The following is a 12,068-nucleotide window of genomic DNA, read 5'->3' as shown; positions in this document are numbered from 1 at the left end:
ATGCCTACAGTAAAATAAAAAACGTTCATAGTATGTAATGTATACGGTCATCTTTATTCAGAAATTACATGATAAATCATATAAATGTGCTACATTAGATTTCTATCCTGTACCAATTCATTTTCTTCATTCTACCCTATCAAAAAGTGATGGTGGTGCCAATTTATCTCCATTATTGAAGTCTTTCATTTGTATCAGGGTTTGTGTTGTAGTCAGTCATGCTAGTGAACCAGAGCAGGAAGAGCATGGACCCTTCTCTCCACTTCATTGCAATACTTCTCTGGAAGTCCAGCAGCCCTACAAGTAAAATTAACAAACATTAATTACAAAACTAAACCTGACTATCCTCTCAGTTCCTCTCAATTCTATGTACCACCTTGTTCCTGTATATAGTTAGTCCCCTCCCAGCCCCTGTACATAGTTAGTCCCCTCCCAGCCCCTGTACATAGTTAGTCCCCACCCAGTCTCTGTACATAGTTAGTCCCCACCCAGTCCCTGTACATAGTTAGTCCCCACCCAGTCCCTGTACATAGTTAGTCCCCACCCAGTCTCTGTACTTACTTGAGCTCCCTGAGCTTCTTCTCCTTGATCTCGTCAAGGCGGATGTGACGATGCCGGGCCTCCTCGTCCAGCCGGTCTCCCTCTTTGTAGACCTCCCTGCGCAGGGCGATGGCCTGCATCTCTCGCTCCCTCACCTGCTGGCGCACCCCGTCCGCTTGGCGCAACATCTTGATCCTGTGTTTCTCCTCCTTGTCCTTCTCCTTACAGATGGAAGCCTGCTGGGCTCTGGGGTGAGGGGAAAAAAACTGTCAGTAAAACTCTACTGCTAACACAGAGGCCTTTGCTAACATTTTAAAACCTGGTTGTCCAAGACATAGCATAGTGTTATGCTTTGATTTCTGAAACCGCCTAACTGTAATACAAGTACAGTGATCGAGTTAGTACAGTAATAACTACCCACTGGGCACAGACGTCAATTCAATGTCTATTCCACGTTGGTTCAGCGTAATATCATTGAAATTACGTGGAAACAACGTTGATTCAACCAGTGTGTGCTCAGTGGGTACATTTACGTTGTGTCATGGTGTACCTCAACGCCCTCTCAAACTCAGCCCTCTCTCGCCCAGCCTCGATGGACAGGAGATGCTCCTTGTGTGTGACCTGCTCCAAGCGAGCTGCCTTCAACCTCTCCTCAACATCCATCTTCTTCTTGAGCTGCTCCTTCTCTTTTCTCCTCCAATCCCTCTCTGCTCCCTCCTGGTTCCTCCTGGCTCGAAGCTCATCCTGACAAAGTCATACACAAAACCACTGTAACCATTCCTCCATACCTTTTATAATCAATTACGACAACAACAGGTCAGTGTGAGCCACTGTGAAACAAATGGAACTTTGGTGCTGCTCACCTGCTCTGCCTTGTGGTCTTTGTCTCTCTCCTGTAGGGCTCGCAGTCTGGCCACCTCCTTCTCCTTTCCTCTCTTGATGTGTCTCTGTTCAGCCTCGTACTCAGCCTCCCGCTCCTGTAGGGGTCACACAAAAGTCTATTTGGCTGCTTTAACACAAGCAGTCCAATTCTGATCTTTTAATCAATTATTGGCAAAAGAGCTGATCTGATTGGTCAAAAGACCAATTTGTGGAAAAAGATCAGACTTAGGCTGCCTGTGTAAACGCAGCCTTGGACAACTATTTTGCCCTTCTGCTTTCTGACCCAAAAACAAGAAGGCCAAAGATATATAATGAAGAAGTTCATAATGGAGTACCGCTTACCATTTTCTTGTAGGTGTACTCCATAGCCCGGAGATCGGCCAGTCTCTCCTCCTCTTTGTTGCGCTCCTTGGCCAGCAGCCTGTCCTCGTTGATACAGAGGATCTCCTGTTGCAGACGCTGCTGCTCCTCCTTCTTCCTCTCCAGAGCCTGGGAGACACACACCACACCATTCTTTTGTTTATTATTCATTATGCCTACAGTAACTGCATTACGATTCATTCATTAATGATATTCATGAGTTGCAAGAGCACAAACAGATCTCGGACCATGCTAATTCATGAGGAATTCCTATCTGACATTCAAAGTGGAAATACATAAGCCTGGCTATAAGAATGTTGTACTGTACAAAGAGACTTGTCTCTAGCTAATAATACTTCCAGCTCCTCCATCTGCATCCTCTCCAGGTTCTCCAGCATCTGCTGGCCTTCATGCTCCTTCATCTCATTCTGCAGCATCCTGTCCTCCAGACGCTCCTCAATCTGATTTATAATCAGCTGGTTTCCCCTATAGACACACGCAGGGAAGACAGCTGAGGTGTTACAGTATGGAAAAGAGATGTAGTGTATTTGACTTTAAATGGGCCATTGTGTGGGTGTGTATGTGGGTGTGAGCATGTGTGCCCTCACTGGATCCTCTGGTGTTTGCGCAGCTCGTTGATCTGCTCCAGGGCCTCCAGGGTTCTCCTACGGTCCACCTCCATCATGGCATCCAGTCGCCTCTCCTCGTCCTGCAGCTCAGCCAGGATCTGCTGCCTCTCTAGGATCTGCGCATCCCTCACCGCGTGGCACTGGGCACCCAGGATCAACTGTCCACAACAATAAAGTACCATACACAACACACACAAGGACACAGAGATGGAAGAGTCTGGACACGGCATGGGTAGAATAACTGGGTAAATGTGTGATATTGCAGTGATGGGACTGAAGCTGAGATAAAACGAATAACAAAGAGTATCAAAGTAAAGAGAAAGGGTGAGCAATGAGATTCTCTTGCTGTACCTCATTGAGTTTCTTGACCTCGTCCTCCTGCTCCATCCTCATGGCATTGGCCCTCTCCAGCAGGTACTGAGCTCTTTCCTTGGCCTCAGCCTCCAGCTCACTTAGGTCCTGGTTCTTCTGACGAGACAGGTCAGCCTGGCGGATATGGGCCTTCCTATCCTCAGCAGCATCCTGGTCAGGAAAAACAGCAACATTGGAACAGTGCAGAAGTTAGTTTGGTTTATTACTGTTACATCTCCACAAGGGTGTAGTGCTGTAGCTGGACCCTGTACTGCCAGTTAGTCACCCAGCTTTCATGAGGGAAAGGTTGCTTACAAATTCATCAGGTACATTTGTCCTTTCTCACCATAGCTGCTTCTCTCTCTCTCCTCTGGGCTTCCAGCGTGGCCTCCAGCTCCTCCTTGGTTGAAACCCGAGAAGCTGTTGTGATCCGCTCGATCTCAGTTGGGTTGAGGATGACAGACAGCCCAGACGGATCCTTACTTGAGATCCTGGCAAAATGACAGCATTGTTTTTATTTTGTAATTCACTACCACTTGTAAAATGTGATTGTGGGATATGTTTATTGGTGCAATGTAGGTTTATGGAACTGGATGGCATTCTCTTTTATAATAAGTAAACCGTGATAAACACTGCCAAGTGTAGTACTGGTATGTTCACAAAGCATTAGACTTGATGAACTCATTGCAACCAAATGAGAAATTGAGGTATTGACTGATACTTGCTTCAGGTCTCGGATGAGGTCCCTTGTGATGATGCGAACTGTCTCTGGTTTCTGAGTTTTCTGACTTGGAGAAGACATGGACTGGCCCCTGGGTCCAGACCGGCCACCCCTCTCAGTGTCCTTGACATCACAGGCTGACAGCGCCTTGAGTGAGAAAATCCAACATACATTTCCACCAATTCTCTATCTCTCTCTCTCTCTCAAAAACACACATACACACACAGACCTTGCACAGTTCAATTGTCACAGGTTACTGATATGTGTTTTATGAAATGCAGATTAAAGAGATGGCTGACATATGCCGGCCCAACTGTTTTGTGGTTCCAAAGAGGCTCTCATCCACATGAGAGGTGAGGGCACGGGTGTGATAGCGACGTGAATGGGAGCTACCAGAGAGCCTTGATGAAGACCCTGCACTCTGTGGCTGTGAGAAAGTCAACAGTGTTGGTACTGGTACAGTTATACAGTAATTGAAAGTGTGTACAGAAGAGCAAATAATTGCTAGCTACATGTAGCTGCATATGACTGTCATGTACACTACCGGTCAAATGTTTTAGAACACCTACTCATTCAAAGGTTTTCCTTTATTTTTACTATTTTCTACATTGTAGAGTAATAGTGAAGACATCAAAACTATGAAATAACACACCAAAAATGTGTTAAACAAATCGAAATATATTTTATATTTGAGATTCTTCAAATAGCCACCCTTTGCCTTGATGACAGCTTTGCACACTCTTGGCATTCTCTCAACCAGCTTCACCTGGAATGCTTTTCCAACAGTCTTGAAGGTGTTCCCACATATGCTGAGCACATGTTGGCTGCTTTTCCTTCACTTTGCGGTCAGACTCATCCCAAACCATCTCAATTGGTTTGAGGTTGGGGGATTGTGGAGGCCAGGTCAACTGATGCAGTACTCCATCACTCTACTTCTTGGTCAAATAGCCCTTACACAGCCTGGAGGTGTGTTGGGTCATTGTCCTGTTGAAAAACAAATGATATTCCCACTAAGCCCAAACCAGATGGGATGGCGTATCACTGCAGAATGCTGTGGTAGCCATGCTGGTTAAGTGTGTCTTGAATTCTAAATAAATCACTGATAGTGTCACCAACAAAGCACAACCACACCATAACTCCTCCTCCATGCTTTACGGTGGAAAATTCACATGCAGAGATCATCTGTTCACCCACACTGCGTCTCACAAAGACACGGCGGTTGGAAGCAAAAATCTCAAATTTGGACTCCAGACCAATGGACAGATTTCCACCTGTCTAATGTCCATTCTTCATGTTTCTTGGCCCAAGCAAGTATTGGTGTCCTTTAGTAGTGGTTTCTTTGCAGCAATTCGACCATGAAGGCCTGATTCACGCAGTCTCCTCTGAACAGTTGATGTTGAGATATGTCTGTCACTTGAACATTTATTTGGGCTGCATTTTCTGAGGCGGGTAACTCTAATGAACTTATCCTCTGCAGCAGAGATAACTCTGGGTCTTCCATTCCTGTGACAGTCCTCATGAGAGCCAGTTTCATCATAGAGCTTGATGGTTTTTGCGACTGCACTTGAAGAAACTTTCAAAGTTCTTGAAATTTTCCGTATTGACTGACCTTCATGTCTTAAAGTAATGATGGACTTTGCTTATTTGAACTGATCATGCCATAATATGGACTTGGTCTTTTACCAAATAGGGCTATCTTCTGTATACCACCCCCACCTTGTCACAACACAACTGGTTGGCTATAACGCATTAAGAAGGAAAGAAATTCTTCAAATGTACTTTTAACAAAGCACACCTGTTAATTTAAATGCATTCCAGGTGACTACCTCATGAAGCTGGTTGAGAGAATGCCAAGAGTGTGCAAAGCTGTCATCAAGGCAAAGGGTGGCTATTTGAAGAATCTCACATATAAAATATATTTTGATTTGTTTAACACTTTTTTGGGGTTACTACATGATTCCACATGTGTTATTTCATAGTTTTGATGTCTTCACTATTATTCTACAATGTAGAAAATAGTAAAAATAAAGAAAAACCCTTGAATGAGTAGGTGTTCTAAAACTTTTGACCGGCAGTGTATGTAATTGTTAGGTCATGCAAGATTGTGGGCCTCTCTGATTCCACTTACCATGATGATCTTCAAAAATCGTCCACTCTCATCAACTGAAAGAAATAACAAATATAATAACACAACGAATATCCAATGTTGTGAAGCACCTAGTTAGCTATTTTCGGGCTTTATTATGGGAGAAGTGCTTGGCATGTCCCTAAAAATTAGATGTTTTGTTGTTGTGTATCCATGGAAACCCCCATCTTCAACAGGGGAAGAGTCTACGTGGCCTCTGTGCCTGCCTTTTTGACACAAGCCATATTAATCATCTCTTATCTTGGATACTTTGTATCAAGGTGAATCAGATGTGAAATAATATTTGGCTTCAGTACATGCATGCATGCAGCATGTGCGATATATACAGTATGTGCAATGCATGTTGCTGTATGGTGGAGGTGGTGCATCACACTTTGTGCTCACTAAGTGGCGCTAAAGTACCTCATCTCTGCAAATTAGATTAGCCAACAACTATGTAACACACCGTCGTTATGATAAAACATAGTTCATTGCATTTTCGATAGTGGCGTGGTGGCGTGGTCATTGACTCGAATATCTGGTTTGGTGTACAGAGATTGAAAGAAATAGCCCACTGGGCACAGATGTCAGTCAATTCAACGTATATTCCACATTGGTTCAACGTAATTTCATTGAAATGACGTGAAAACTACGTTGATCCAACCAATGTGTGCCCAGTGGGTGGCAGTTTATGTTAACAAGAAACGTGGACTCACGATAGAGGTAAAGAGCAGAAAACAAATTGCATGCAATTCAGGGAAAATTATAATGTATTGTACAGTGCAGAAAGTATTCACACGCCTTGACTTTTTCCGCAATTTGTTGTGTTACAGCCTGAATTTAAAATAGATTAAATTTAGATTTTGTGTCACTTGTTTTAAGACATTTTTACCTTTTTTTTTTTTTTTTAAATGAATAGCTGAAATGTCTTGATTGAATAAGTATTCAACCCCTTTGTTTTTGAAAGCCTAAATAAATTCAGGTCAGGAGTAAAACAATGTGCTTAACACGTCAAATAATAAGTTGCATGGACTCACTCTGTGTGCAATAATAACATATTCATATCTGTACCCCACGCATGCATTTACGTGTAAGGTCCCTCAGTCGAGCAGTGAATTTCAAACACAGATTAAACCACAAAGACCAGGGAGGTTTTCCCCAAAAAAATTATGAAAAAAAACCAGACATTGAATATCCCTTTGAGCATGGTGAAGTTATTAATTACACTACAGGCGTCCTTCCTAACTCAGTTGCCGGAGAGGAAGGAAACTGCTCAGCGATTTCACCATGAGGCTAATGGTGACTTTAAAACAGTTACAGAGTTTAATGGCTGTGATAGGAGAAAACTGAGGATGAATCAACAACATTATAGTTACTCCACAATACTAACCTAAATGACAAAGTGAAAATAAGGAAGCTTGTACAGAATACAAATATTCTAAAACATGCATCCTGTTTGCAACAAGGCACTAAAGTAAAACTGCAAAAAAATGTGGCAAAGAAATTCACTTTATGTCCTGAATACAAAGCTTTATGTTTGGGGCAAATCCAACACAACATGTTACTGAGTACCACTCTTCATATTTTCAAGCATGATGGTGGCTGCATCATGTTATGGGTATGCTTGTCATTGGCTAGGACTGGGGAGTTTTTTTGTTGATAAAATGGAATAGAGCTAAGCACAGGCAAAATCCTAGAAGAAAACCTGGTTTAGTCTGCTTTCCAACAGACACTGGGAGACAGATTCACTTTTCAGCAGAACAATAACCTAAAACACAAGGCCAAATATACACTGCAGTTGCTTACCAAGATGACATTGAATGTTCTTTAGTGGCCTAGTTAGAGTTGACTTAAATAGGCTTGAAAATCTATCGAAAAACTTTTAAATGGCTGTCTCGCAATGATCAACAACCAACTTGGCAGAGCTTGAAGAATTTTCAAAATAATAATGTGCAAATATTGTACAATCCGGGTGTGCAAAGCTCTTAGAGACTTACCCAGAAATACTGCTAAAGATGATTCCAACATGTATTGACTCAGGGGTTTGAATACTTATGGCAATTAAATATTTCTGTATTTCATATTCAATACATTTGCCAAAATGTAAAAAAAAAACATTTTTCACTTTGTCATTATGGGGTATTGTGTGTAGATGGGTAGAAAAAATATAAATTGAATCCATTTTGAATTCAGGCTGTAACACAACAAAATGTGGAATAAGTCAAGGGGTATGAATACTTTCTGAAGGCACGTGTGGTTCCCACCGTGAAGCATGGAAGAGGAGGTGTGATGGTGTGGGGGTGCTTTGTTGGTGACACTGTCAGTGATTTATTTAGAATTCAAGGCACACTTAACCAGCATGGCTAACACAGCATTCTGCAGCGATACGTCATCCCATCTGGTTTGCACTTAGTGGGACTATAATTTTTTTTTTAACAGGACAATGACCCAAAACACACCTCCAGGCTGTGTAAGGGTTATTTGACCATGTAGAGTGATGGAGTGCTGCATCAAATGACCTGGCCTCCACGATCACCTGACCTCAACCCAACTGAGATGGTTTTTGATGAGTTGGACTGCAGAGTGAAGGAAAAGCAGCCAACAAGTGCTCAGCATATGTGAGAACTCCTTCAAGACTGTTGGAAAAGCATTCCAGGTGAAGCTGGTTAAGAGAATGTCAAGAGTGTGCAAAGCTGTCATCAAGGCAAAGGGTGGCTAACATGATTCCATATGTGTTATTTCATCGTTTTTATGTCTTCACTGTTATTCTACAATGTAGAAAATAATACAAATAAGGAAAATAAGAAGGTGTGTCCAAACTTTTGACTGGTACTGTATATATAAATCAAATCCAAGTGTCTTTGTCACGTGCGCCAAATACAACAGGTGTAGACCTTACAGTGAAATGCTTACTTACAGGCTCTAACCAACAGTGCAAAAAAAGGTATTAGGTGAACAATCGGTAATTAAAGAAATAAAAACAACAGTAAAAAAGACAGTGAAAAATAACAGTAGCAAGGCTATAACAGTAGCGAGGCTATATACAGGCACCGGTTAGTTGGGCTGATTGAGGTAATATGTACATGTAGATATGGTTAAAGTGACTATGCATATATGATAAACAGAGAGCAGCAGCAGCGTAAAAAGAGGGGTTGGGTGGGCACACAATGCAAATAGTCCGGGTAGCCATTTGATTACCTGTTCAGGAGCCTTATGGCTTGGGGGTAAAAACTGTTGAGAAGCCTTTTTGTCCTAGACTTGGCACTCCGGTACCGCTTGCCATGCGGTAGTAGAGAGAACAGTCTATGACTGGGGTGGCTGGGGTCTTTGACATTTTTTAGGGCCTTCCTCTGACACCGCCTGGTGTAGAGGTCCTGGATGGCAGGCAGCTTAGCCACAGTGATGTACTGGGCCGTACGCACTACCCTCTGTAGTGCCTTGCGGTCGATGGCCAAGCAATTGCCGTAGCAGGCAGTGATGCAACCAGTCAGGATGCTCTCGAAGTTGCAGCTGTAGAACCTTTTGAGGATCTGAGGACCCATGCCAAATCTTTTTAATTTCCTGGAGGGGAATAGGCTTTGTCGTGCCCTCTTCACGACTATCTTGGTGTGTTTGGACCATTCTAGTTTGTTGGTGATGTGGACACCAAGGAACTTGAAGCTCTCAACCTGCTCCACTACAGCCCCGTTGATGAGAATGGGGGCGTGCTCGGTCCTCCTTTTCCTGTAGTCCACAATCATCTCCTTAGTCTTGGTTACGTTGAGGGATAGGTTGTTGGCACCATCCGGCCAGGTCTCTGACCTCCTCCCTTTAGGCTGTCTCATCGTTGTCAGTGATCAGGCCTACCACTGTTGTGTCGTCTACAAACTTAATGATGGTGTTGGAGTCGTGCCTGGCCATGCAGTCGGGGGTGAACAGGTAGTACAGGAGGGGACTGAACACGCACCCCTGAGGGGCTCCAATGTTGAGGATCAGAGTGGCAGATGTGTTGCTACCTACCCTCACCACTTGGGGGGCGGCCCGTCAGGAAGTCCAGGATCCAGTTGCAGAGGGAAGTGTTTAGTTCCAGGATCCTTAGCTTAGTGATGAGCTTTGAGGGTACTATGGTGTTGAACGCTGAGCTGTAGTCAATTAATAGCATTCTCACGTAGGCGTTCCTTTTGTCCAGGTGGGAAAGGGCAGTGTGGAGTGCAATAGAGATTGCATCATCTGTATCATATGTCTAATGTACACTGTCCATTTAAAATATATTACAACAGGCAATCACCATCACAAATTGGACACGTAGTTAAAGTGCTGAAACTCAAAAAGTCCACTACTTGGATACTGTACAGTACAAATACAATTCAATTGTGCTGTCCTTTGACTGTTTATGATGATTTGGATGTTTAAATGGCTGACTTGATGGCTCTCCAATTGCAAAATGGTACAATGGCATTGGCCACATGATATATTGCAAGTTCATACTTCCTTTTTAGGATATGGAGGGGACTGCGTACTCTCATCATATCAATATCTGGAGAGGTACCAGTGGCTCTGAACACATGGCAAAAGGAATTTTGCAAATCGCATGCACGTAAGCAGAGTTAGAGCATAACCTGTAAACCAATGTTATCCTATGGGAGAATTCCGCTAGCACGTCGTGGAACACACCTTCCCTGCCATTCATTATTTTCAATAGAATGCATAGCCCCTCGTTAATTAACCCGTACTTATTGTACCGGTCATAAATAGGATCAATTCAGAAAAAGTGGAACACTTTTTTGCATTTCTGTCATCTGTAGCCTCTTTCGACATCTATCCAATATAATAGCTACATTTCTGAAATCCTCAAGATATTTCCTAAATCACACAAACAGGGCAAATGTTGATATCATATTCACAGGAGGTATTACACACTCATTTGTGTACACTGAGCCAAAACCCTATTTTCAGTGTGAGTTCGGTAAATTGGGACCACAGGTTAGATAAACTGGGACACCATTTTTATAGTCCTAATTGTACCCCAATGATAATTCAATTCACACTTTGTTGTTATATTATCATCTTGAAGATTTCAGAAATGTATCATGTGTTGGGCTAATATGTTGGATAGCTGTCAAAAGAGGTTAAAAAAAGACGCAAATGCAAAAAAAGGAAAAAAAGTCCCCACTTTTTCTGACATTACCCAACTATTAGTTCTGTTTGGTGCCATTGTACTCTGGAAGATATCTAAATTAACCAGGATAACAGTACTACAAAAACCAGAGCCCTGCCTACCCTAAGTATAGGGTCCCTAATGTAAACTGGATCTCTTTCCTCCATTGGAAAAGCCTAAAAGACTGTCCCACTTTAGCTAGCAATGGTTGGTAAAGCAGACAACCAAAAAAACTACATTTAAACATAATATTGGCAACTTTATTTTTATGCACCAATACATAGTATTTTGTTTTAATTAATAGGCTACTTGATGGCCAACAGATGCAAATGTGTCATTCTCCATATTCAGTTTCTTTGAGGACTTTTCCCTGTAACTGCAACGATATTTATAGGGAAGGTAATCAGGGGAGTGATGACGCGCAGGGGCGCGTAACGATGGTGACAGGTGTGCGCCATCACTAGCAGCCTGGTGACCTAGAGGCCGGAGAAGGAGCACACGAGGGAGTTCCATCACTTCCATTATGCCATTGTAGTCTACAGTTTGATACAATAAATATGTTGAAATTACTATATCACTGGAGTCATTGCAAATCATTTTTTCCACTTGTTTAGCCTACCTGGAGCTGACAAACTGATTTAATAAATAGCCTACAACTTCAGTGTATTGTTGTTGTAGCCTTGTGTTATTATGCAATTATTAATGGCCATGTTTAGTTAATTAAATTGGAAGTTATCAAAGCTCTATCGAAATTGACGATCAGTTGTTAGAATGTATTAGATTGACGGTTACAGTCTGTCAGATTAGGCTACAGGTAAAAATAGATATACTATGTTGACAAGCATATTTATTTAACTCGGCAAATCAGTTAAGAACAAATTCTTAATTACAATGACGGCCTAGGAACAGTGGGTTAACTACCTTGTTCAGAGGGAGAACGACAGATTCTTACCTTGTCAGCTCGGGGATTCGATCTAGCAACCTTTTAAATTACGATATATATATATATATAGGGGCGGCAGTAACCGCGTTGGGCCAGTAACCGAAAGGTTGCTAGATCGAATATTAAATATTATTTATATTTAATTCAGTGATTGAAATTACTACTCCATCCTCAGTAGCCGATTCCAGCAGATGATTGATTCGTGACTGCCGTTGACAAATACAAATATTCTCCCTAGAATAATCTCATAATGTAGACTACGTTACCAGCACAGCCTACCCGCACTGTTTCTGCAAGCTGTTGGCTAGAGCGCAGGTGCCAAGACCATTTTGCCATTGAAAATGCAATGGAAACACATTCAACTTTAGATTTCTATTCGG

The 12,068-nt window shown here is 42.4% G+C and overlaps 1 protein-coding gene across 1 annotated transcript; it reads right to left on the bottom strand.

Annotated features, from left to right (window-relative positions):
* Window positions 1-35: 35 nt before the first annotated feature.
* On the bottom strand, window positions 36-5,794 carry LOC106581109 (cilia- and flagella-associated protein 45). The gene is made up of 11 exons (XM_014162860.3): window positions 5,612-5,794; window positions 3,488-3,630; window positions 3,109-3,253; window positions 2,763-2,933; window positions 2,391-2,569; window positions 2,139-2,268; window positions 1,765-1,911; window positions 1,404-1,517; window positions 1,091-1,284; window positions 562-786; window positions 36-297 (listed from the first exon to the last, which is right to left on the bottom strand). The coding sequence occupies exons 1-11, from the start codon at window positions 5,612-5,614 to the stop codon at window positions 222-224; spliced, it is 1,527 nt and encodes a 508-aa protein (XP_014018335.1). The 5' UTR covers window positions 5,615-5,794; the 3' UTR covers window positions 36-221.
* Between the last annotated feature and the right edge of the window lie 6,274 nt (window positions 5,795-12,068).

This window comes from Salmo salar, chromosome 20 (genome assembly GCF_965601325.2).
Source record: "Salmo salar chromosome 20, fSalSal1, whole genome shotgun sequence".
NCBI lineage: Eukaryota > Metazoa > Chordata > Actinopteri > Salmoniformes > Salmonidae > Salmo > Salmo salar.
The sequence above is the reverse complement of the archived record's forward strand: the minus strand, read 5'-3'. Positions and strand labels throughout refer to the sequence as shown.

Coding starts and splice junctions, on each gene's coding strand:
- LOC106581109 (XM_014162860.3), bottom strand. Junction 787..1,090: donor GAGTTTGAGAGGGCGTTGAG/GTACACCATGAC, acceptor CCCTCACCCCAG/AGCCCAGCAGGCTTCCATCT. Junction 298..561: donor AAGAAGCTCAGGGAGCTCAA/GTAAGTACAGAG, acceptor TTTTACTTGTAG/GGCTGCTGGACTTCCAGAGA.